We start from the raw sequence: 27,382 nt of genomic DNA, 5'->3' as shown, positions 1-27,382 counted from the left end.
TTTTGCACCAACCTATGACTTGAATCCTGTTTTTTAGTTCTTCAAATTTTGATAGACATTTATCTTTCACATCCACATGCACGTTCCTCTCTGCCCAGCACTTTATACATCTCTCATGGCTCATAACACATTCTTCTTCCATCACGTATGTGTACACATATGGCTGTATAGGAAAACAGCTTCTGGAGGATAAGAACAATTTGTTTTGGGTTTTTTTTTATTTTTAATAAAATCTCCTAGCTTGATGCCTTATGCATTTCATTTATTCATTCAACTAACATCTTCCAAGTTCACGTAAGGGACCAGTTATCTGTGAATGGTGTAACAGGCCTTCAAAAAGTCCACGAAACTAAACATTATCAGTTTCAAATATACCTGACAGGTCTCATTTTAACAATCATGCCCCACGTTTTAAGTTCCCAGACTGCGACCTTCCCATGTTTTTGGTGCTCTAATCCGGAAACAAAAACTGAAAATTTAGTTTTGAATGTATTATGTGAGGGCCTTTCCCTGGGCCCTGCTAATAATTCCTTAAAATGTTCCCCAGAACCACATGTTGGGGAACTTAGGATAATCAGTGAAATCTAGGGCAGCCTGTTGGTCTGGGACTTCTCACAGGACTCTGAAGGGCGCCGGAGTAATTAATTCCTTTATAAGGACAGCAGTGCAGTGAATATGCAAATAGTCGCAGCAACAAACTCCTTCCAGTTCCGGAGTGCCCGCAGGCTCCTCCCGGTCGCTGCCGTCGCCTAGCGAATGGGGCGGGGGCTCGCACGGTCCCTGCAGCGCCCCGAGACTAGCCACACCGGCTCGGCCCCGCGTCCCAGAGAGCCACCGCAAGCTCCCACCGCCCCGCCCCGGGCGCCCGTCCCGAGCCCCACCCGCGCGCCCGGCAGGAAAGGGCGGGCCTGCGCTGCCGCCCAAGCTCGCTCCAGCCGTCCGACTCTGGGCTGGGACCGCGCGTGACCGGCGCCGCGAGCGAGAGGCAGGAGCGCGCGCCCGGGCCAGTGAAGGGCTCGGGGATGGACTGCGGCTCGGTCGGCGGCCAGAGGACCCAGCGCCTGCCCGGCCATCGGCGGCTTCTGTTCTTGCCCGCGGGCCTCAGCGGAAGACCGAGAGGTAGCGAAACCTCAGCACGCCGCTGCCTCTCTGCGCTCTGCGACGGTCTGGGGGCGCTGCGCCCTCGCGCCCCGGCGACCCGCGGCTGCGTGTCACGTGCCTCGCCGCTACTCCTCCTCCTGCTAGTGCCCTCCCCGCGCTTGGCCGCCGCAGCCCCGCGCCGGCAGCTCGGGGACTGGGAGCGCTCGCGCCTCGGGTATGCCGCACCCCCGGCCGGGCGCAGCGGCGCATGGAGGTGCCCACCGGGCCTCAGTCCGGGCGTCGCCGCTGCTGCCGGCGCCCTTCCCCAGTGCAAAGGCCCGGCGCCTGCACTTGTTTCCTGCAGGAGAGGTGAGGCCCAGGTGGGAAAGGAGAGGGGGCTAGTCTCGCGGGGCTGGGTGGGGCGGGGACCTCAGCTACAGCCTTCCCGAGGAAAGGGCGGGCAGGCCGGAGGCGGGTCAGACAAGGGCACCGGCATCTGCCCGGACCGTGGGGCGAAGGTCCGCGCCCGCCTTGCTCGGCCGCGGTGGCGGGGCTTAGCCCAGAAGAGACGAATTCCTGGGAATTCCGGGCGCTAAAGTTGGAGGGAGGTGCGTGCTGGGGCGGGGAGGTGGTGCCCGCCCACTCCTAGGGTCTGCTTCTGGGCACCGCCTTCCAGGCGTTCTGTTTGGCAGGGCGCAGCCTGTTGGCCGCTCAAGGAGAAGGGGTGGGTATGTTTGGGGAGCAAAGCTCTGAGAAATGAAGAGATGGCTTTACAGTTTGATTTCAAATTCTGATGGAATCATTAATTCGTGGAGTCCTAGCGTCTACCCTGTCCCTGGCGCTTTTCCACATGTGTGGGATATGTCAGTCCACAAAATGTTTTCCCTGTGGAGCTTAATTCTGGCGGAGGAGACGCAGTAAATGTGTATGGATATACGTATGCATAATTAATGTATATATAATTTATACATAATTTTATATATTCATAATTTGATAAATGGTACAGGAAAATTATAGGATAAGGCTTGGGAAGTGGAATGGGTCTCCAGTCGTGAATTTAAATAGGGTGATCAGAATCGATTTCATTGAGAAGGTAGCATTTAATTAAATAGAGTCGTGTATCCCTTCAGGACAGTCGCCTACTGAGAAATGAGTCATTAGGCGACTTCTTCCTTGTGTGAATATTGTAGGGTGTGCTTACACAAACCTGGATGCTACAGCCTACTACACAGCTAGACTAGCAGGTAGAGCCTAGTGCTCCTAGGCTATAAACCTGAACAGCATGTTACTGTACTGAATACTAGAGGCAGTCTGAACACAATCGTATTTGCGCATCTAAATATAGAAAAGGTACAGTAAAAATATGTATTATAGTCTCATAGACCACTGTCGTGTGTGCCCCTCTGTCCTGGGCTGAAAGGTAGTTGTGGGGCGCATGACTATTTAAAAAGGAGGTGAGAGAGATCACTGCCCTGGAGATGAGGGAAGTAAACAAGATCAACTTATTAGATAGCATATTGTTGATTAAAGAAAAAAATCATTTCGAATAATCAACAGACTTGGCAAAATTATCACTTTGGGCAGTCTATACATGTTCATTAGTAGCCATCACTAACCACACATTTTTCCTATTCAACAGATAGGCCCAGCAAATGTTGACTATATCTAAAATTTAAGAATATCATTGGCTGGGGTAAAAACTGATGAGTAGAGCAATAAAGTGAAGGAAACTGTATATACAGAGTGGGGAATGAGTAGTGAACTCGGTGCCACTGTCCTTCAGGAATTAGGAGTCGGAGATGAGTTTGGTCTTAGATTGTGCCCTTTGTTGTGCTTTTTCTGACAAGCTAGTAATTTCCAATTTGTTTTTCTCTCAATACAAGAGTATGGGGCAAAAAGAGAGTGTTCTTTCTCATGGATTTGCTGACCAATCCGTAAGGTGGTACTGTTGTTTTAGTGTCAGCGATCTCATTCTTCAGTCATCATGAAAAATAAGTATGGACGCATAAAAACAGAAGCAGAGCAGGGACACAGCTAAGGAGGGGTGTATGCTCGTTAACCAGCTAATGAGCGTTTCCCGACCACTTGTTTGCTTGGTACCTGAGGTTCTCAATTGGGCTACTTAAGGATATCATGAGTAGGAAGTTTGTATTTGGTTTCCACATCCTGTCCAAGGCTAACTTTGGGCCTCTATTGTAATTGTGGGTTTTTAATATCCTCTTGATATGCTGAAAGTCCCTAGAAAGGGGAATTGCATGTTACTCGTTAACACAGCTCAGTTGACTTGCTTCCTTATGATCGGTGAGGACTCTAGGAGTAGGCGGCGTCCTCAGGTACTGCCCTTTGACAGAAGGCAAGAGGGCATATCCTTCCCTCAGCAGGGGTTGGAGTGCCCACTGGCAAGTGGCCAGCCCTTCTGTCGACTTTTCAGAGGCAGGATTTCTTGGAAATAAGCTTGCTGTTTCTGGTTCCAATCTTTCTGAAAAAGAACAACAACAAAAAATTAGAGTATCTAAATTGGCGTTACAAAGTAGTCGTGTGATTGTTTTGTTTATGTGGGAGTGGGGATGAAGAGGTTATGTTCTAAATACATGAATGGTTATTTTCTTACTAGAAACAAGGAATTTGGGTCTAGAGTAACCCTGTCACTCTTCACAAGCCATTCCAGACTCAGGTGTTTTCAAGCTCCCTGACACATGGGACAGTCCAGCAGAGTTCTAGGGCAGGTGAGGTGGTCCTTAAGAGGTCCCCTAGATAAGTGCTTTCATTCATTCACTCCCACTTTCTCAAGGTAGGTCTCTTCTGTGTTGGGCAGACATCCTGGGTCTCTTCTCATGGAGGCCAGTTTCTGTCTCAGGACTGGAAATAAACTAAAAAAGAGATACCAGATTTAAGTGAGCTCATTTTTGTGAAAAGGGAAGAACTGAGGAGAAAGGAATTCATTTCAAATTTTCCCTCTAGACAGTTTCATAATCCAGATTGTAGAAGTCATTACAGTTCAATTACTATATATATACACACACACACATACACACGTACATATATATACACATATATATACACACACACACACATATATATATTCCTAGCCTGCTGTATGCTAGACCCTTTGCCAGATGCTAAAGATAAAAAATGAGCAAGACTGGCTGCTCCTGGGCAGCTTGGGCAAATAGATAATACAGATGAGGAAATAAGGTATTAAGTGCTATGATGAGCTATCTGTACTGAACTGAGAACACAGGTATGGGAGCAATAAAGGTTGCTCCCTTAGCTGGGTGGAGGAAGCAGAGAGAACCATAAAATGTAAAAAAGAAAATGCCACATCTGAAACATAATGTATACTCAGTAAATTGGCAATTTAATGAAGAAAGGTAAAAAGAATGCTTAAAGTTTAACAGTTGGGAAAGGGGAGCAAGCCGTGCTTAAGCATGGAATTGCAGGAAATAGAATAGCTTAGGTTGCTAGAAAGAAAGCTGAAAGGATAAGTGTGGTCATAAATAGCAAGGGCTTTGTATGCCAGGTCAAGGACCTCGTGTCATAGCACAGTGGTTCTTCGAATCTAAGGGCCCAGTTTTACCAACAAACACATACAAACATACATAAGTCATTGCACTTTATATTTTGTCAGTCTGCAAATGGTTCTTGATACAGATATGGATTATTGCATCTCTTGCTCTCATCTTGATGCTTACAATGACCACAGTTACCCTCCTCTTCCCAAGTTGTGAGTAGGCTGGGAACAACTTCCATAGGCTGCAGCGAAGTGTCAGATCTGTAGGGTTCAGTTCACATCACATTTTTGTTTACTCTCGATTTTATTGTAGGGTAATCAGGGGCAAAGGACTGACAGTGGAAGCTGATCAGCTGCAGCATCTTTCTGGTCATTCAGAGGCCTGCTGGGGAAACCTTTGACCTTTGAGTTGGCGGGTGACCCTTCTTGCTCCTACCAGTCTTATACAACACCAGACCTCAGACTGGTGCCAGTTAATGGCAAAATTTGAAAAGTAGTGACAAATATGTAGCAAGATTTTCATATACTAAGTTGATTAAATGGAAGTTCTAGAGATTGTTCATTTTTTTTTTTTCTTTTGGTGTCATAATTTCATTTTTAGTATAATATTTAATAGTAGTAGTAAGCAGCTATATTTAAATGTTCTTTTATAACAATTAAAAATTGGCAACTCAAATCTTGTTTTATTTTATTTTTTTTTGAGATGGAGTTTTGCTCTGTCACCCAGACTGGAGTGCAGTGGTGTAATCTCGGCTCACTATAACCTCCGCCTTTCGGGTTCAAGCAATTCTCTTGCCTCAGCCTCCCGAGTAGCTGGGATTACAGGTGCCCGCCACCACACATGGCTAATTTTTGTATTTTTAGTAGAGACGGGGTTTCACCATCTTGGCCAGGCTGATCTTGAACTCTTGACCTCATGATCCACCTGCCTCAGCCTCCCAAAGTGTTGGGATTACAGGCGAGAGCCACCGTGCCCAACCTTTTAATATTTTTGTTTTAGATACAGGATCTTCGTTTGTCACCCAGGCCGCAGTACAGTGGTGCGATCATAGCTCACTGCAGCCTCAAACTCCTGAGCTCAAGCCATCCTCCTGCCTCAGCCTCCCAAGTAGCTAGGAGTAGCTGAGACTACAGGCACACACCACCACACTCTGCTAATTTTTTTTTTTTTTTTCTGGAGACGAGGTCTTACAATGTTGCCCAGGTTGGTCTTGAATACCTGGCCTCAAGTGATCTTCCAACCTTGGCCTCTCAAAAGTATTAGATTTACAACCATGAACTAGTTCACTTGGCCCAATTAAAAAAAAATGATTTTAGCAATTCATAAAATCTAAAAGCCAAGAAACTAAACCATATACTATACCACCTCCCTCAGATGAGTACCTTCAAACAAGAAGTTTACAAAATGGATTGGATCTAGGCTAAATGCACAAAAATTTATAGAAAAGGTAATGTAAAAATTGTTGGAAAATAGCTCTCTAAAGATAGGCTTTTGCAAAGACATTACAAGAAAAGAATGCTATTGACTGATATCTCTTATGATTAAAAATGAGAAAATCCTTAACAAAATACTAGCAATCCAAATCCAGCAACATATAAAAAGTGCAATGTACTTAAAGTCTAAGGTACATTAAAGTATAATTTTCCTAAATAAATGGAAAGACATCCATTTTCATTGATCTGAATACTTAATATAAAGGTGGCAGTACTTTTCAAACTGATCTACAAATTTAACACATCCCTATCAAAATCCCAAGTGGTTTTCTTATAGAAATTGACACATAGATCCTAAAATTCATATGGAAATACAAGAAAACAAGAATAACCAAACAACCTTGACAAACAACAAAGTTTAAAACCCACACCTTGGGAGGCTGAGGTCAAGTCTCTAGTGAGCTATGATTGCACCACTGTACTCCAGCCTGGGCAATGGAGCGAGACCCTGCCTTAAAAAAAAAAATCAAGAGCAACAACAACAACAAACACTTTCTGATGTCAAAGTTAAAACAGACTTACAAGTAATCAAGAAATTGGGGCACTGGCATAAGGACAAACATATAGATCAATGCATTAGAGTGGAGAGCCCAGACACAAGGCCTCATGCTTACAGCTCACTGATTTTCAACAAGAGTGACAAGGCGTTTCAGCGGAGGGAATGGTGCTGGGACAACTAGATACCCACATGGAGAAGAATGAAGCTGAACCCACTACCACACACCATTTAAAATGCTAATCCAAAATGAGTAAAAGACCTAAATGTAAGAGCTAAAACTGTAAAACTCTTAGAAGACATGGGTGTAAATCTTCATGTACTTGGATTTCTTAGTGGTTTCGTACATATGTTATCAAAAGCACAAGCAACAAAAGGAAAAACAGATGGGTTGGACTTCATCAAAAGTAAACTTCTGTGCTTCAAAAGACAGTATCAAAAAGTGAAAAGACAACCCACAGAATGGGAGAAAATGTTTTCAAATCATAATCAGATAAGGAGCTTGTATCTAGAATATATAAAGAACTCTTACAGCTCAGTAATATGAAGACAACCCTATTAAAAATGGGCAAAGGACTTTGCCTTAGTCTGTTCTGTGCTGCTGTAAGGGAATAACACAGACTGGTAATTTATAAAAAAAACAAAACAAACAGATACATTTCTTGCAGTTCTGGAGGCTAGGAAGTTGAAGATTGAGGGGCCCACATCTGGCCAGGCCCTTCTTGCTGCTTCATAACGTGGCGGAAGGCAGAACAGCACACATATCAGGGAAGGGTGGGAAACTCATTCTTTTATCAGAAACCTACCCCTGAGATAGCAGCATTAATCCATTCATGAACAGAGCCCTCCCGATAGCCTAATCACCTCTTAAAGGACCCACCTCTCAACACTGGTGTGTTGGGGATTAAGTTTTCAACACAAACTTTGGGGAACACGTTCAAACCATAGCTGACTTGAATACACATTTCTCCAAAGAAGATATCCAAATGGCCAGCAAGCCCATAAAAAGATGCTCAACATCATTAGTCATCAGGGAAATGCTAATTAAAACCACAGTGAGATACCACTTGACGCCCAATAGGATAACTATAATTTTTTAAAAACCCAGATAATAGCAAGGATTAGTGAGGATGGGGAGAAGTTGGGACCCATGTGTGCTGCTAGAGGGGGTGTAAAATGGTACAGCTGCTTTGGAAAACAGTTTGGCGGCTGCTGAAACAAACATAGAGTTATGATATGATCCAGCAATTCTACTCCTAAGTATACATTCAAGATCATTGAAAACATAACGTCCATGTAATTCATAATAGCTAAGAAGTAGAAACAACCCAAGCATCCTTCAACTGATAAATGGATAAACAAAATTTAATATAGCTATACAGTGGAGGAGTATTCAACTATACAAAGAAATGAAAGTACTGACGTGCTACAACATGGATGACCCTTGAAAACATGCTAAGAAGCCAGTCACGAAAGACTATATATATTATATGATTCAGTTTCTGTGAATCTCCAGAGTAGATAAACAGAAGAGACAGCAAATAGACCAGTGCTTGTCCTGGGTATGGTTGGGGGCAGTGGAGAAGGGCTGGGGGAATTGGAAGGTGACAGCTAAGGGGTACAGTTTGTCTTGAGAATAAAAAAAATATTCTAAATTTGATTGTGGGATGCTTGCACAACTCTGTGCCAAAACCTGTTGAATTGTATGCTTGAAATTGGGTGAATGGTATATCTCAGTGAAGCTGTTATGAAATACCAGGTAGGCTTTGGGGTATACCTTATTTTCTCAGGATGCTGAGTTGCTTCTGTTTTGCGTTAAGTCTGTTTTGAGCTTACTGTCCTTTCTACCCTAGAGCTAAGCCTGTCTGCCGGACACCTGCAGCTGGAGCGCAGAAGGAGAGATTTCACCTCTTCTGGGAGTAGGAGGCTCTACTTTGACACTCATGCCTTAGTGTGCTTACTGGAAGACAATGGTAATCCTCTCTCATTTGTCATTTAGTGCCTTAGAAAAACACTTTAAATTATGATTTCTCTTATGGTTTCATTTAGTTTCTCATACTTTTCTTTGACTTTTATTTTTTATTTGTATTTAATTTAATTTAATTAATTTATTTATTTAGAGACAGGGTCTGGCTCCGTTACCCAGGCTGGATTGCAGTGGCGCAATCTTGGCCCACTGTAACCTACCTCCCAGGCTCAAGTCATCTTCCCACCTCAGCCTCCCGAGTTGCTGGGACTACAGGCACATACCACCACATCTGGCTGATTTTTATATCTCTTTGACTTTCAAGCCTATGGGTAATCTTTTAATTAATCTCCATTTTTTAAGTCCTCTTTTTTTGCTTGAGGACATTTTTGTTTCATCAGTACACTGGAGACTTTTCTCATACATTGTCTCTTTGTCAAAGTGAAGTGTATTTCTGTAACATCACCATGGAAGTACAGTGTTATAGGTAAAAATTTAGACACAAGTCAGCAAAGCTGAGGAATGATTCCTATGACAACAGTGTCTGAAGCACAGGAGTGATAGTTTTATTACTGTGCATCTTGTGTGCTTTTTAAAATCCTGTGAAATGGAAATGTTGTCAAGTAGCAGTTCTTGATAATTTCAATTTACTGTTCTTTTTTCTTTTTTCTCCTTTTTTTTTTGAGACGGAGTCTTGCCATGTCACCTAGGCTGGAATGCAATGGCACAATCTCGGCTCACTGCAACCTCTGTCTCCTGGGTTCAAGCGATTCTCCTGCCTCAGTCTCCTGAGTAGCTGGGATTACAGGCAAGTGCCTCCATGCCCAGCTGATTTTTGTATTTTTAGTAGAGTTGGGGTTTCACCATGTCGGCCAGCCTGGTCTCGAACTCCTGACCTTGTGAGCCACCCGCCTCAGCCTCCCAAAGTGCTGGGATTACAGGCGTGAGCCACCGCGCCTGGTCCTCTTTTTTCTTTTTAATAATCTGGCTAACATTCTCCCTTATTGCTGTTAAGGTAAAAGATTGCTCTGGTATATATGGCGTTCATTGAAAATGCACTTTAGACTTAGAATGTAGGGAAGATTCTCGTACTAAATCATATTTAGACAAATACACTGATTATAATTCTCTATATGGTGACACATTCTCAAAAATCAGAATTTCAAAATAGTGTAAATTATGCTTGTGAAATAAATTTCCCTGTGTTTTTACTTCATTGTATAGTTATTTGTCCAGTTATACATGTTTGTGTCAGAAAAGCTATTCTCTGTAGAGGTGCTTTACATGCCTAAGACAAAGTGATGGAATGAATTATTCTGTGCTTTGTGGGAGAGAGCGGCTTTGGGCTCGAGCCTAACTCTGCAGACTTCTGGTCGCATAGCTTAGGAAGCCTTTCTCCTCTTCTCTGTTGCTATTTGCCCATCTGTAGTATGAGTGTAATAAGAATTCCAAAGATCTTTTTGAATATTAAACAAGATAATATGCATGACTGAACTTTGGAAAAACTGTCATATGCTGTGTAATTTTAACTTTTCCTGTCAAACAGTAGGCTTTTTTCGCCAAAACTTCTTTCAGTTCAGAATTTAAAAGAGAAAAGTAGAAGTGAGAGGGGAGCATGTAAAGTTACTCTGATAAGGCTAGGCGAGGTGGCTCATGCCTGTCATCTCAGCACTTTAGGAGGCTGAGGCGGGAGGATCGCTTGAGCCCATGAGTTCAAGGCCAGTCTGTGTAACATAGTGAGAGCCTGTCTGTACCAAAACAAAACAAACAAACAAAAAAATTGATAAGCAGAAGTCTTCCTAGTTTTCTTGATTTTAAACCTTAACCCATGATTATTTGCATCTTTCAAGACTGTGGTGTGAGGACCGCGCTGCAGTATGTGGTGTGGAGGGGCTGTTCAATCCAACATGGATGAGTGGGGCGGGTGTCTGAGATGACTGGCTGAGTAGGAGGCCAGGAAGGACTTTTTAAGGCGTATTCTACCCTTTCTTTATCCAGACCTGTGTCTTCAGATTAACAGAATTTCTCATATGCCTCTGATCTCACTGACCCTGGTTCTGTCCTATTCCCTCGTGTCTACAAAAAATTAATTTCTGCCTCATAACTCAGTAGGTTTTCAGATTTCCACTTTTTCTTATCCCTTTCTCCTCCCACAAGTGGTTATAAAGTATATGGCTTTAGAGTTTGTTTTACAATCAACATAAGTTCTCTTTCTACCTTTGTTTTTCTTTTCCTTTTTCTTTTTTTTTGAGACAGAGTCTCACTCTTTCGCCCAGGCTGGACATGCAGTGGTGCAGTCCTGCCTACTGCAACCCCCGCCTCCTGGTTTCAAGCGATCCTCCCACCTCGTCCTCCTGAGTTACTGGGATTACGAGCTTACACCACCACACCTGCATAATTTTTCTGTATTTTTAGTAGAGACGGGGTTTCACCATGTAGGCCAGGCTGGTCTCAAACTCCTGACCTCAAGTGATCCACCCTCCTTGGCCTTCCAAAGTGCTGGGATTACAGGCATGAACCACTGTGTCCAGCTGCCAAAACTAATTATGTTTAAACATGAACTCTTTTTTTAAAAATTAAAAAAATTTTTAAATTTTATTTACATTAAAATGGAGATGGGATCTTACTATGTTGCCCATGCTGGTTTTTTAAACTCCTGGGCTCAAAGGTCCTCCTGCCTTGGCCTCCCAAAGTGTTAGGATTACAGGCATGAGCCACCACACCCAGCCAGTGAACTCTTCTTAATAAAGCTTTAAAATTTACAAAAGTTTAGGTTGAGTTTTTAAAAACTAGGAAGACAGACTAGAAAAAAGAAAACAGATTCAGAGCTAAACAATGTTAACATTTTGGTGGGTAACCTTTTATTTTTTTTTTTCCTAGACATGTGCACAACGCACATGTTGAAAAATTAAAGGATTTTGATGAAAGTGATGGCAATAGGTCTTTGGAGGTTTTTTCCTTCTCCTTTAAATCTGTGTCTTTGGTTTTTTTGTTCATTATAGTCCGATGCTTCATCTCATCCAAACAAATTCCATTAATTAAGTACTACTTTATTCTAATACACAATTAATTACAGGAATCAATAGATTCTTCTGAAATTCTTATAGCTAGAAGCATTTAATAGAACTGTTTCCCAGGCACTCAGTTTTAAGCATTTAATTAGAATTTATGTGAAATATGAGTTACTATCCAACGTTTTTAAAAACAGTACCAAGTACTGGCCAAGTGTAGTGGCTGACACCTGTAATCCCAGCACTTTGGGAGGCCAAGGCGGGCGGATCACCTGAGGTCGGGAGTTCGAGAACAGCCTGACCAACATGGAGAAACCTCATCTCTAATGAAAATACAAAATTAGCTGGGCATGGTGGCACATGCCTGTAATTCTAGCTACTCTGGAGGCTGAGGCAGGAGAATGTCTTGAACCTGGCAGGTGGAGGTTGCTGTGAGCTGAGATCATGCCTTTGCACTCCAGCCTGGGCAACAAGAGCAAAACTCTGTCTCAAAAAAAAAAAAACAAAAACAAAAAAAACAAGTACTGCATTGAATCCTCTATCATTCAATTCAGTATCATATATTGACTACCAAAGAACATATTTTTTCCACTTTGGGTCCCCCAGACTAGTTACTGAAGAGAATTGTGCAGGAAAAATGAAAGAACGGATTTTGTCTTTTAACATTAAGTTAGCCAACAGCTAGATGACTATATAGTCAATGATTTGACTGCCTTATGCTAGACATAAAACCGCTGAGCTTTCCTATTTAAGGAAATTATTTTTTAATAAAGTACACATTACAAAATTAAAGAAATATTGTCCACCATAGAACATCTACATAATGCAGAGAAACATGAAGAAGAAAACAAAAATTACTATGAATCTTTGTTAAATTATAAAAACAAGAATTGCATCTGTAATTTTGAGTCTTGCCTTTTTTCACTTGACATTGACTTGCCGGCATTGTCTATGTCATTAAATAGTTTCTGAAAACATGACTTTTGATAGCTAGGAAGGACTTACAAATCAGTCAGCAAAGCCACCGGTACCTGGGGAAGCCAGCTTATGTTTCGTGCTTGCTCTGAGTGACCAGCACGTGGTAGTTTGTGGCCCGGCCCTCCTCCCTACCTCCTACCACACCGTGCTGTACCCCTGCTCCTGGATTCGGACATTCACATGAATGTGTGCATTTGCTGTGGGCTTTTGTAACTCCGAGCATGATTTTTTTTGCCTGTGTGCTTGCTTAGGGTTTGCTACTCAACAAGCAGAAATCATTGTGTCTGCACTGGTCAAGATCCTGGAAGCCAACATGGACGTCGTCTACAAAGATATGGTCACCAAGATGCAGCAGGTTAGCCTTGTCGGGTGGCTTAGCACATTAGGACTGTGAGGATGGGGTATTGTTTGTAGTAATGTTTTAATGTAATTTTTTAGATAATACCCAGTTGAAAAGTATATAGTAACTTTTACCATGATGAAGAGGCAAAAGATTACAGTGGCATAAAAAATACTTACTCAGAGCTATTTAGTCAACGGTTGTAGAATTGTTATGCTTGAAAGCTCACTGTTCAAAATTATTCCAGTGAAATATACTTTAATAAATGGAGACATGGCCTGAATTACAGTATTGTAGCATCATGTTCTCAAGTCTTCAGATCACCACCCTTTTAGCTGTGATTCACTTGGTAACGATAACCAGATATGTGGTTTTTGTCTTTTTTTGTGTGTTTTGTGTTTTCTTTTTGAGACAGGGTCTCACTCTTTCACCCAGGCTGGAGTGCAGTGGTGCAGTCTCAGCTCACTGCAGCCTTGATCTCCTCGGTTCAAACAATCCTCCCAAGTAGCTGGGACTACAGGTGTGCACTGCTACAACTGGCTAATTTTTGTACTTTTTGTAGAGATGGGTTTCACCATGTTGCTTAGGCTGGTCTCGAACTCCTTGGCTCAAGCAATCCTCCTGCCTTAGCGTCCCAAAGTATTGGGATTACAGGTGTGAGCCACCTTGCCTGGCCGGATATGTGGGGTTTTTTTTCCTTTTCCTTTTCCCGTTTTGGAATAAAGGATGACTTTACTGAACCTCTTCTTGTGTCTACATTCTCCTGGTTTCTCAATGAGAAGATAGCACATGGAGATGATAGGAAGTGGACTTTTTAGGGTAGACTAGATTATGTGTTTTGTTTTTCTTTTCCTAGGAAATCACTTTTCAGCAAATAATGTCTCAGATTGCGAATGTGAAAAAGGATATGATTATTTTGGAGAAGAGTGAATTTTCAGCCCTCAGAGCAGAAAATGAGGTAAAACAGCCACTCACACTTAGAAAGTTGATTATATTAAGACATTGAGATAAAATATATACACATAAAAGACCTCACATAAGTGTACATCTCAGTGAATTTTCAAACAGTGTGTACTTCCAGTCAGATCGAGCAGGAAAACTTGACCAGTGTCCCAGAAGTCCTTCTCATGCCTCTCAGTTGCCCCTGCCGAAGAGGAAACTCCGTCCTGGCTGATAACACCATTGACTAGTTTCGCCTATTCTAGAACCATTTGATGGTATCATGCTGTGTGTCCTGTAGCAAGAGATCATTTTTTTCATTGTCTGTAGTCTTACGTGAATATGCCCCATCATTCTATTATAATGTAAATTAGAATTATTTCCAGTTTTTGGTTATTTTGAATAATTGCTGCTGCAAAATATCTCTTGCTTTCCTTTAAATACAGCATATGGGATCAGCATGTAAATAAGTGCTCTCGCTGCATCTTTTATTTTCAGTCATTTTTAAAGTCCCATAGGGAAGGCCATTTATTGCCTGTTGACCCTAGCCTTGTAAGAAACCATCTAGCAAAAAGTAAAGTGGTAAAGTTTCAGATTCTCTAGGTTGTCCTTGAAATCAGTTAATTGAGGGTCAAATTGGTTAAAAGATAAACTGAAGGAGATACTAAATAAAGCAGGGTCACTGAAGGCAAATGTGTGTGCCAAACACAACTGAGTTAACTTTACGTAGCCTTCAATATGAATTCAAACTTTTTTCAGGATACATGTGTTGTAATGCCATTCTGCAATCAATACGGTGTTCTGAATGGAGGAAAAACTTGAAGAACTTGTGCATAAATACATAGTGTAATATTTGTTGATTACTGCATTTTATGTTGTTCTTTCTAAAGACTTATTTTTTTAATGTGTTTTTAGAAAATAAAACTCGAACTACATCAGTTAAAACAACAAGTAATGGTAAGATTCACTTTCCTGTTTGTTGGCTTGTTTGTAATTATATAAACTTATTAATAAGTATAATATTAGAAATGGATATTTTTGAAATTTAATTCTATGTGAAATGTTTGTGTAATATGCCTCAAAAGTACACATTGGAAGATTTAGCTAAGAATACAGCCAATGAATGAATTATTGTTGTGTGTAACCATATTCATTAAGAAAATTGTGGCTGGGCACGGCGGCTAATGCCTGTAATCCCAGCACTTTGGGGTTCTGAGGCAGGTGGATCACCTGAGGTCTTGGCCAACATAGGGAAACCCTGTCTCTACTAAAAATACAAAAATTAGCTGGGCATGGTGGCAGGCGCCTGTAATCCCAGCTACTTGGGAGACTGAGGCAGGAGAATCACTTGAACCCGGGAAGTGGAGGTTGCAGTGAGCCGAGATTGCGCCATTGCACTCCAGCCTTGGCAACAAGAACAAAACTCTGTCTCAAAAAAAAAGAAAAGAAAAGAAAAAAAAATTGTGTTCTAGGAGGAATTAAGTCATTTTTAAGTCAAAGTTTTTCTAAAGTAGCTGCATGGAAGGAACCCTTAAATTCTCTTAGACTGTCTTTAGAGAAACACACATGATTTTTAAATGCTTACTGTGCCAGCTATTTGATGTTTTTTTAAATAGCAAAAACATAGATGTTAAAGAAAAAAAAGATTTTGATGTGTATCAGAGAAAAGGCTCTGTGTAAACCAGATTTTAATATTTGGCTGCTTTGAGTCCATCTTTGCTTTCCAAAGTTGTTTAAGATCAGCTTTATTCATAAGTTCCATTCAGAGATCGTATGAGGAGTCTTGAGGTTAAAAGCAGCAACAGGCTGGGCGCGAAGGCTCACGCCAGTAATCCAGCACTTTCGGAGGCCTAGGTGGGTGGACCACAAGGTCAGGAGTTCGACACCAGCCTGACCAACATGGTGAAACCCCATCTCTACTAAAAATATAAAAATTAGCAGGGCGTGGTGGCATGTGCCTGTAATCCCAGCTACTTGGGAGGCTGATGCAGGAGAATTGCTTGAACCCAGGAGGCAGAAGTTGGAGTGAGTGGAGATCACGCCATTGCACTCCAGCCTGGATGACAGAGCAAGACTCCATCTCAAAAAAAAAAAAAAAGACATCAACAACCCACTCTAGACTGGCATAAGTATAGAAGGGGGTTATTTGTGTCTAACTGGGAAGTCCTGGGATGGGCTTCAGATGTGGCTTGGCCAGAGTTCCCTGATGCCAGGAGACCTAGGTCCATTTCTCTGGAAGCCCCTGGCTCTGTCCTTCCCTGGGCTGCCTCCCCTAGGATAGGGACAGTGGGGGCAGTGGTCCCGCCGTCACGTCCTCAGAGAGTTCGGGTTTCTTACTTTGGATTTGTCCTTCTTTGTTGTTTGCCTTCCTTTTAGGATGAAATGATCAAAGTCCGAACAGATACCAAATTAGACTTCAACCTAGAAAAGAGCAGAGTAAAAGAATTGGTACGTTCCTTTACTAAAAATACATTATGAATTAATTTATTTTTGGAGTGGAATGCTTGGTTAAGCCTAAATTTATATACATGTCATAGGTACTGTTAAATATCTGTTTATCAGTGTTAGGCTGTATTTTCTCCATTATATTCATTTTGGATTTAGACTTAAATTTGATGCTTTCAAAAGTAACATTAAAATTAAAATCCTAGTCAAATTAGTCAATTTGAATCTTTGTTTCAGAAATTATACATATGTGTTACATAGACATTCATAAAGAAATTAAATGCAATCTTAATCTATTTAATACTGACTTAAATCTTCATAGGTCTTGATCTTGGAAAAGTTAAGTTGATTATCTCAGGCTTGAATAATAGTAAATTATTAATATTAAGTAATATTAAATTATACACTGGAATTCAAGATTAAAACATTTCTGGCTGGGTACGGTGGCTCACGCCTGTAATCCCAGCACTTTGGGAGGCCAAGATGGGCAGATTACCTGAGGTCAGGAGTTCGAGACCAGCCTGCCTGCCCAACATGGTGAAACCCTGTCTCTACTAAAAATACAAAAAATTAGCCGGGCATGGTAGCGGGCACCTGTAATCCCATCTACTCAGGAGGCTGAGGCAGGAGAATCTCTTGAACCTAGGAAGCAGAGGTTGCAGTGAGCTGAGATCATGCCACTGCTCTCTAGCCTGGGCAACAAGAGCAAAACTCAGTCTCAAAAAAAATAAAATTCTATATTGTATTTTAAATGCAGTGAGAAGTTCATGAGGGTATTTTGTTTTGTTTTGTTTTGTTTTTGGTGTTTTTGAGACGGAGTCTTACTCTGTTGCCGAGGCTGGAGTGCAGTGGCACCATGTCGGCCCACTGCAGCCTCTGTCTCCTGGGTTCAAGCAGTTCTCCTGCCTCGGCCTCCCGAGTAGCTGGGATTACAGGCGCCACCACCCCGCCCAGCTAGTTCTTATATTTTTAGTAGAGACAGGGTTTCACCATGTTGGCCAGGCTGGTCTCAAACTCCTAACCTCAAGTGATCTGCCCACCTTGTCCTCCCAAAGTGCTGGGATTACTGGAGTGAGCCACCGCGCCCGGCCTAAGGGTGTTTTAATAAAGATATGTGTCAGGTTGCCTCTAGTGATGTTTAACCCTGTCTGAATCTTCAGCTGTCTTTTTGCTCGGACTTTATTTGAATTTGGTAACGTCGGGTGCCTTTTTTATTCTCCGCATAATGAGAAACAGGACAGAGAGCATCTTGCACCAACACAAAACTGAATACACATGCAGAAACTGAGTACTCACAGCTATTTGTTGTCTTCACATTTTTGACAATTTGCTTTTAATTAAAATGTGCTGTAATAATAAATGAAGCTAATACTGCAACTCAAAAAAGTAACCTACTTGTATTTTGGAACTGCCACTGGATTTCAAGAGTTAATCCGAGCTTCATTATACAAAACAATTATTAAGGCTGTGTTACCTGTCTTTCTAGTCTTACAACAACGTCTCCACCCATAAAGATTAAATCACCTAGTATTACTAAAATAGTTATGGCTATAGCATGTCACTGGTGTCCAGAAGAGGAGAAACTCTTTTGATTATCTTTGTCTTTATGGGTTGTGTACTCAAGAAAAACCAAATTCACTTGATGTAGGAAAATGACTGCATGTAGCTAACCAACCTGAGAAAAACGACATCAAGGACATCAGGAAATACAGGGCATGAATGTAGATGAAAGCCAGTGAATTTTTTAAAAATTTTATGTGGAGTCATTTTAATAACATAACTAGGCTGATACATATGTACATTTTTCAATCATGTAACATTTAGATTTTGCTCATTTTAAGTTAGTGACATCATCCAGCAAACAAAAATTTTCCAGAAAATTTTTTCACAATTATAGTTTTCGTCTTTAAACCAAAATGAAAAAATTTCTGCCGGGCATGGTGGCTCACACCTGTAATCCCAGCACTTTGGGCGGCCGAGGTGGGTGGATCACCTGAGGTCAGGAGTTCGAGGCCAGCCTGGCCAACGTGGTGAAACCCTGTCTTTACCAAAAATACAAAAATTAGCCCGGCTTGATGGCAGTTGCCTGTAGTCTCAGCTACTCGGGAGACTGAGGCAGAAGAATCATTCGAACCCGGGAGGCAGAGATTGCAGTGAGCCGAGATCACACCACCGCACTCCAGCCTGGGTGACAGAGCAAGACCCTGTCTCAAAAAAAAAAAAAAAAAAATTTCATTTTTCAAATACTCATATTTTTAAATTATTGGATATATAGAGTGGATCCATTCAGTGTTCTTATAAGAAAAGTAAAGCTTACAATATTTTGCAGATTTGATAATACAGCACTCAAAATACTTAACCTGATTTTATTTTACTTGAATTTACTAGTTAACTATGCTGATAAATATAATTTACATATAATTATTTTATCTGGAATGACGATATTGACCTTAATCTCCAGGAAGCAACCAATGCAGAGAGTTTCAATTAAATCCTATCCATCATGACAGTAACTTTTTCTACATGACACAAAAGTGTCTTCGTGGTATATTTGAACAGTAACTGTGACTATGAATTGTTCTTACAGTCTTTTTTTAGTGTTTCATTATTATTTTAATTTCAATAGGTTTTGGGGGAATAGGTGGTGTTTGGTTACATGAAGAAGTTATTTATAGGTGGTTTCTGAGATATTGGTGGCCCCATCACCCTAGCATTGTACACTGTACCCAGTGTGTAGTCTTTTGCCCCTCACCCACCTCCCACCCTTTCCCCCCAGTCCTCAAAGTCCGCTGTATCATCCTTTTGCCTTTGCATCCTCATAGCTTAGCTCCCATCAAGCCAGTGAATTTATGTGATTTAGTACCCTAACTGGGAGGTTGTTCTTGGTAATCAAAAACTTAGATTACTCTGAAGCACAAAGTAGTAGTAAATTATAAAGCTAGTGTGTTTGTTACATGCATTGGTGAAGATGAGTTTTTTGGCTCTCATTCTTTTGGTAAAGTTATAATGTTAAATATTAAATTGAAAATTAACTATGATATTTACAGCCAGTTCCAAAAGCAGTATGGCATATAAAGTTTTTGCGCATGGGGATATATAGCTACGTAGATGTTATTTTTAAAACCATGGCAGCATCAAGATTTAGGCTTTGCTTTTGTGTGAGTCGATGTTGAGTTAATGAAGACAGGTTTAGTGATGCACAAAATCTTGTTCCACGCCGCCCTCTAGTGGTGATCTGATGCATAGGGCTCTCCTGGTCTGAAACCCTGAGGTTTAAAGAGCCTTGTTCTTGGTTTTATAACCTACTCCTCGCCTTAGGGTTTGGGGGTTTTGTGTTTGGTTTTGTTTTTCTCTCTCTCTCTCTTATCTTTTTTTTACTTCTAAGTTCCCAGTAGTCCCAGGAGAACATTTTACAGCTAGAAAGTTTCTATATATTTCAAAGCATTAACTGTTTCTCTGTATAACAAGGTTAATGTAGGTCTTAAAAGTCTTCATTTAAATTACTCATTGTCATTTGCTCAATTAAATCCTGTTGCCCACTCCTAAGGAGGTAAGTCTGATTTCAATCTTATTGTCTCCAAAACTGCAGTAAATCTTTTCACTGACATTAATAACCAAAGGTGAGATACTTTAACTCTGGGTAGAATTAGTTCCTTTAGTAACACTGAATTATGACTGTGCCCAAGTGGGTTTTTTTATTGTTATTAAAACCAACATGTGCAGGAGGCTAAGGCAGAATTGCTTGAACCTGGGAGGCAGAGGTTGCAGGGAGCCGAGATCAAGCCGCTGCACCCCAGCCTGGGCAATAGAGTGAGACTCCATCTCAAAACAAAAACACAAACAAAAAAAAACCCAACATGTGGTGAGTTAGTGTATTTATGTTATTTACATTGTGTTTTATAATCACAGCACAATGTCTTTGTCATAGAATAATAATCCTTGCCGCTGTTTTTTCCCCAACTTCATACTTTTCCTGTCTTTTGTTGAGACTCAAGTAGTGACTTGTTTTGCTACTAGTTATGATGGGATAGCTCCTAAATTGAGTTGAGTCTCCATTTTCAACCCTCTTAAAACCAAAAACCATATGACTCAGCATCCGTGGAAATTGGTCCCCAGAGAGTGCTGCTGCAACAGTGGGAGGGACCGAAAGCCGTCACAGGAAAGATGCAGGGAGAAGTGATAGATGACTAAGGAAATCCAGATATTGGAGGAATGAGTAAGTATACATAAGAAACTTTAGCCAGCATGGTAGATCATGCCTATAATCCCAGCACCTTGGGAGGCCAAGGTGGGCAGATTACTCAAGCTTGGAAGTTTGAGACCAGCCTGGGCAATATGGCAAAACCCCATCTCTATGAAAAAAAAAAAAAAAAGAAACTTCAAATAACAGCTATAAAGAGGCAGGTAGGCTACTTCATCCCAGAGTTCACTTTCTGGTGTTACATATTCTAGGAGTTACTGAGACCAGAATATTTAAGGCACCAGAGAAGGAGAAGAGAGAGGAGTAGATCAGAATCTGACCCATGTTACGTGTTTATTTCAGTATTCATTGAATGAAAAGAAGCTGCTGGAATTGCGAACAGAAATAGTGGCATTGGTAAGCAATGAGACTTTGATTTTTCTTTATCATTGTATTCATCTTTGCTTCATCCCATGCATGGTTGTTTGTAATGATAATAGGAACTTATATGCAGGTTTACTGTCATGGGAATTTTTTACATTGTGCTAAAATACACATAACATAAAAATTATGATCTTAACCATTTTCAAGTGTACAGTTCAGTGGTATTAAGTACATTCACATTTTGGGGCAACCATCACCACTGTCTATCACAGAACTGTTTATTTTGCAAAACTGAAACTCTGCACCCTTTATACATTCCCTTTTCCAACCCCTGGCAACCTCCTTTCTACTGTCTATGGATTTGACTATTCTACATACCTTATATAAATAGAACCATAGTGTTTGTCTTTTTGTGGCTGGCTTATTTCACTTAACGCTATGTCCTGAAGGTTCATCCATGTTGTTGCAATGACAGGACTTTCTTCCTTTTTAATGCTGATTAGTATTCCATTATATGTATATACCACATTTTCTTTATTCATCTGTCAAGGTCACTTGTGTTGCTTCCACCTGTTGACTTTTGTGAATAGTGCTGCAGTGGGCATGGGTGCACAGATGTCTGTTGGGACCCCTGCTTTCAGTTCTTTTGGGTATATATGCAGAAGTGGAATGCCACAGGATTTTTTTTGCACTTCACAAAATATTTGGTTATCTTAATGGAAGATAGTTATCCTATGAAAGATTTAACTTTCTTAATGAAAGTTTCCTTTTCTTCTTTTTTTTTATGAGATGGGGTCTCGCTCTGTCACCCAGGCTGGAGTGCAGTGGTGCAGTCTCAGCTCCACTGCACCCTCCTTCACCTCAGCCTCTAGAGTAGCTGGGACCACAGGTGCGCACCACCACACCCTGCTTGAAAGTTTGTTTTTCTGAACGAAAGTTTTACTAAGAAAGTTTAAATCTCACTAATTGAAGAATAGTGAGGAATGGAGAAGTCTTATTCTATTTTTAATTTATAGCATACATTACTCCTTTTCCATACTGTACGGAACCTGGGGCCTCTGAAACACCCAAGAGGCTTTCATGAGAGAATTCCAGAATCCTGGGATATTTCTCTGGAATAATTTTCTACTCATCCAGGCATTTATTTCTTTCTTTCTCTGCCTGAATTGGTAGATTCCGTTGCTCTAGAAATTTTAGTGAAGTATTCCCACGGTTTTTATGCATTAATGCAGTTATACAACCCCCTATAAGGTCGGCCAAACCCACTGCCTTTGAGGGTTGATTATGTATCCAGTTTAACTGTATTGTATTTGGGGAAGGACACAAATTGGCCCTGGGTAGCCAAGCCTCATAGCAATGAAACATATTTGAACATGGAAGAAGAAAGTTTTTTAAAAATATGACTAGAAATAGCTCAAGACGAGCACTGCCGCTTTTACATTATCTAAGACTCCATTTCTTGAAAACATTTTTGAGTTTACTGTATATCTTTGACTAAGGAGGATTTAGAAGGATGAGCCGTAGCTGTTGCCTTTGAGAACAGACTGGCCTCATAATGCCACATCATTTATATAGCAACCTAGAGCTTACAAATGCTTTTTCACATAGATTATCGCATTTGATTTTCTAAACAGTCCAGGTAAAGGCAGGGCCACTGGTTTGGTTGTTTCATTTTGTTCTGTTTTCATTTTTTCAAATAGAAGGAAACTAAGGCCTAGAGAGGTTAAGGGTCCTGACGAATGCAGCATAGCATTAGGATCTTCACACTGAGACTAAAGCCCAGGCCTCCGTAGTCTTATCCAGGTTTCCCTGTGACTACGCCCCATTGGGAATGAGCTATAGGATGGTGAACAGAGGGACATGCTGTGGTCTAACGCTGTGACTCTCTTCATTTTAAAAGCATGCCCAGCAAGATCGGGCCCTTACCCAGACAGATAGGAAGATCGAAACTGAGGTTGCTGGCCTCAAAACCATGCTTGAGTCACACAAGCTTGATAATATTAAATATTTAGCAGGTAAGCTATTTTATATCTATTTAAATCAACCGGAAAAGAAAATAAATTTATAAAATAAGTCATTGACAGATACTGCGTTTCATTGATTCCAACACTTTCTGAAATATTTTAACATCTCTGAAATTGGAAACCATCTTACAGTTTCCAGTAGTTGAAGTATCGTACTTTAATTGGCACTTTTTCTTTCTTAGTAGTAAATAAAGTAATTGTGTACTTTATAATTGATAGAATTGGAAATTTGATAAGATACTGTAATCGAAGTATAGTTATTAGGGATTTTAATGAGATTCAAGACAGGAAATATTTTATGGATAAAATGGAAGGTGTTTCAGTTGTAATCTTTCTGCTTCAATTGGCGACACTCCTTTTAAGGAGTTACTTTACTTTCGAGATTTTTGATCCAAAAGAGAGAATGAACATTCATGTACCACCCCTGCACCCAAATTAACCATTATTTCAAGTCAGATTTAGCATCTTGAATTAATGAAATATTTTAAGGTCACAGCAGTATTTAACAGTGAAGTGTTGTTCTTTATATTAAATTGTGTGTCCCTGTCTATATAGTGCATATACGTAGACCTTGTGACCACAGAATTTTTGTGATTCGAAACGTTTATTGAAAAATTTTCTTAGCCTAGGCAACACAGTGAGACCTAGTCTCTACAAAACAATTTAGCCAGGCATGGTGTCATCCGCCTGTAGCTTCAGCTTCTTGGGAGGCTGAGGCAGGAGGATCGCTTGAGCCTAGGAGTTTGAGGCGCAGTGAGCTGTAATCACACCATTTCATGGTACACTCCACTTGGGTGCCAGATGAGACCGTGTCTCTAAAACAAGAAAATAAAATAAGGGGTATGGGATTTGTTTTTCAGTAGGCAGGTGTTTCACGGAATATGGCACATCAGTGAGCAATCTAAGTTTCTAGGTTTTCTTGGTAAATAAGTGAATAAGTATGTGTTTTCTTAAAAAAAAAGATGTTCCCTCAAGTAACTTAATAGAACTAATAGTACTCTCAATTGTTTTTTTCTTACAGGGTCTATATTTACATGCCTAACAGTAGCTCTGGGATTTTATCGCCTGTGGATCTAATAAAGTGTCTATTTAAAGAGATTTCTACTGTTTTGCCTTAAGAATACCAGATTGTTGGCCAGGCACGATGGCTTACGCCTGTAATCCCAGCACTTTGGGAGGCCGAGGTGAGTGGATCACCTGGGAGTTCAAGACCAGCCTGGCCAACATGGTGAAACCCGTCTCTACTAAAAATACAAAAATTAGCTGGGTGTGGTGGCACGCCCCTGTAATCCCAGCTACTTGGGAGGCTAAGGCAGGAGAATCACTTGAGCCCGGGAGGTGGAGGCTACAGTGAATTATGGACACTTAACCAAGATAAAGTAGTCAGGTATTCCATAGCCATTCCTCATCTCCTTTCCGCTTAGTTGACTTTCTAACTGAGCGGCGCACAGTGCATGGAAGACTCCACTCAGCCAGACCAGGGAGCTTGGTCTTGCCTGTGGTTCACACCAACAGCAAACATTGGTGTAATTCTCTACAACTTAAATCTTTGGCATATAGAGGATTTGAGGGTCTCCATGTTCAGGGTACAGTGGCTTTAATAAGTGCTGGAAAATCACTGAAGCTAAACCAAGAGCACCAGATCCTCTTTATCTAAATACCCAGTCTCTAACATGAGGTAGTCCCTGTACCAGAGTATTGTTTCAGCTGTAGGTGGTTGTTATGTTAATAAGACAGCTGTACCTCTACCTTCTTTTCTTTTGATTTCCATTGTCTTGGTAAGTTATTGTTAGGGTTATTTTTAATGTGCCTTCCAGCCAGAAAAATCAGCTGTCTAATGAAGCATTGCAATTGTAATGGGGACTCTTTTACCTCTTATAATGCAAGATTTTCCCTCCTCCCTCCCACTTCTCCACCTCTTTCCTTCATGGTCTGCGAACTGTAATAATACTGCACTGGTGTTATTACCTCCCTAGAACACCTGCTGATTTTTAGCACGGAACTCTGCTTCAGTTTGCAGGACAAAGTCTGCTTCCTTCTGGTCTTCATTTACTTTTTATACAAGGGATGCACTCAGCTCTCCATGTGTAAGATACCTAGATGATGGATACATATTTCATAAATGAAATTTATGTCATTAATGAATATCCCCTTGCCCACAACCAGCTCAGGCTTTCAAAATTTGAGAATGGTCATGCCACACAGCATCCTAATCTAGATTGACTAATTATGGTGTTAAAAACATTCTCATACCTACCTTACCTTTATATTGAAAACAAATTCTAGATACAACTGGGGTTATTCTGGAAAAGCACATTCTCTTCTTTTTCTTTTTTTTGGAGACGGAGTCTCGCACTGTCGCAGGGCTGGAGTGCATCGGTGTGATCTCTGCTCACTGCAACCTCCGCTTCCCGGGTTCAAGCGATTCTCCTGCCTCAGCCTCCTGAGTAGCTGGGATTACAGGTGCCCACCACCATGCCTGGCTAATTTTTGTATTTTTAGTAGAGACGTGGTTTCACCATGTTGGCCAGGCTGGTCTCTAACTCCTGACCTCGTGATTCGCCCGCCTTGGCCTCCCAAAGTGCTAGGATCACAGGCATGAGCCACTGCCCCTGGCCCATTCTCATCTTATTCAAATTACTGGCACATGGGCAAGAATAAGCATTTTGGAGACAATGACATTGATAGAACCTTTTCTGCCTTTCTCTGCATACACACATATGCACACAGGTACAGTGGAGGAGCCACAGGCAGATTTTTTGATCAGTTTGGTGAATACAGTACTCGTTGTCACTGTTCCAGTCACATTGGTAAAAAAGTAGTTACCTTTTGTCCTTTGGATATCATGTCTAAACTTTGGAAAATATAAATCATTGCCCTTTTAGAGAATGTTTGTGTAGTCCCAAGATTCTGAGCTCCATATGATATGAAAATCAAGTACTTTTGCAAGAGCAATAGCAGTTTCAAAGTGAAATATTATAATTTAGTCTTTTCCAAGTAGATCAAAAATTCTTAACTGATCAATAAAATACGTTATCAATATATTGTCCCCCTTTCAGAGAAAAGTCCCCAGAAGAGACAGCACACTTAGCAATTGCCCCCATTATCAAAGGCCTAGGTGAGTGGCATAAAGGGCCATATGCAATTATGTATCAAGGTAAACATTACCTAACCTTGTGTAGGTTAAAAACTGAAGTGTCCTTGTCTCCTGATAAAACATTTTTAAAATAACATATGGTGGGGTGACATCTTTGCATCTGCTAAAAGTTTTCTCACGTGTCATTCTTCCTCATGATAGCGGGCTGCATCATTCTGGCACCTAATTTGGGTGTTCGATTTTCCTGTAGAGTTCTCTGCAGTACAGCGTAGCCGCTTTTTGGCCTTGGGAACAGCGAACTCTTCTTTTGATGGTGTGGATTGCATGCATATCTGGAGTGCGGAGGGTTCAGGACTGTTTTCGCTTTATTTGGTCAAATGTATTCTATTTGAAAACCATTTGAGCCCAAAATACAAGGGTACCCTTCCCACTTCTGGCCCAAGCATCTGTGAGCCGACTAGACGTAATATTAAAACTTCCTGAGCCTGGGCGCGGTGGCTCATGCTTATAATCCCAGCACTTTGCGAGGCCAAGGGAGGCAGATCACCTGAGGACAGGAGTCGGAGACCAGCCTGGCCAACATGATGAAACTCTCTCTCTTCTAAAAATACAAAAATTAGCCAGGCGTGGTGGCACACACCTGTAATCCCAGCTTCTTGGGAGGCTGAGGCAGGAGAATCGCATGAACCCAGGAGGCAGAGGTTGCAGTGAGCCGAGATTGCACCACTGCAACGCCCACTGCAATGAGACTCGCACGCAGATGAGATCTGCCTGGGCGACAGAGTCAGACTCTGTCTCAAAATAAAGAAATAAATAAGTAAATAGAACCTCCTGAGTTACCCTGGCTTATAAGGATTCAGGAATTACTTTAGGAAATTAGGCATTAGCACCAGGAAGAGGGAAGATGGCTGGCAAAACTTCTAGCTAGCAACCTATGTCTAGCACAGCGGGAACTAATCATAGCGAGATCCGGAACACATATCCTTCTAGGTGCAGGTAGAGGGAACGACGTCCAATGCCTGAAGCGGCACCTCATGTGGACAGAATGTATTTCCCTCTCCTGCAGGAATCACTCGTCATTCTTAGAGGGCTCCTCTGCATTCCTCCTCTTCTTCTCTCCCCTCCCCTGCCTTTTGTCTTTTCTAAAGAGTCTGAACTCCAATTTCCATGCTCTCCTGCTGCATTAATAAGCAAAACCTGCTGGTGTGTACGGTTCTTTACTGCAAACACAACTTTTTGTTTCTGTATTGGTTTTACTGTCATCCAGTTTTCTAGCTTAATAGCTAGCAAAACTAAATCTGAATGTACTCGCTTTTTCCGTTAAGTATGCCAAGCAGCTCAGTTGAAAGGCTTGACTCAAACCAGAAGTCTTGCTGGAATTCGTCTCTGAACACTTGAAAAACAGAAAGCCTGAGCCACAGCAAACATGCCTCTGTG

The 27,382-nt window shown here is 41.3% G+C and overlaps 1 protein-coding gene across 3 annotated transcripts in view; it reads left to right on the top strand.

Moving 5' to 3' along the window:
- Positions 1-724: 724 nt before the first annotated feature.
- Positions 725-27,382, top strand: part of MCUR1 (mitochondrial calcium uniporter regulator 1) — a 43,167-nt gene continuing 16,509 nt past the window's right edge. The window contains exons 1-9 of one of the 3 annotated variants that reach the window (XM_050789323.1): positions 740-1,449; positions 8,435-8,554; positions 12,788-12,891; positions 13,733-13,834; positions 14,731-14,772; positions 16,192-16,263; positions 20,804-20,857; positions 22,725-22,839; positions 23,870-23,943. In XM_050789323.1, the coding sequence (XP_050645280.1) occupies positions 1,023-1,449; positions 8,435-8,554; positions 12,788-12,891; positions 13,733-13,834; positions 14,731-14,772; positions 16,192-16,263; positions 20,804-20,857; positions 22,725-22,839; positions 23,870-23,925 (1,092 nt within the window). In that variant the 5' untranslated portion in view covers positions 740-1,022 and the 3' untranslated portion in view covers positions 23,926-23,943. Of the gene's footprint in view, positions 1,450-8,434; positions 8,555-12,787; positions 12,892-13,732; positions 13,835-14,730; positions 14,773-16,191; positions 16,264-20,803; positions 20,858-22,724; positions 22,840-23,869; positions 23,944-27,382 lie in introns of those variants that run through there. The other 2 variants (XM_050789322.1, XM_050789324.1) reach the window with 2 other exon arrangements.

The sequence above is a fragment of the Macaca thibetana genome, chromosome 4, assembly GCF_024542745.1.
Source record: "Macaca thibetana thibetana isolate TM-01 chromosome 4, ASM2454274v1, whole genome shotgun sequence".
NCBI lineage: Eukaryota > Metazoa > Chordata > Mammalia > Primates > Cercopithecidae > Macaca > Macaca thibetana.
Note: the sequence above shows the minus strand (reverse complement) of the source record. Positions and strands in the feature narration are given on the sequence as shown.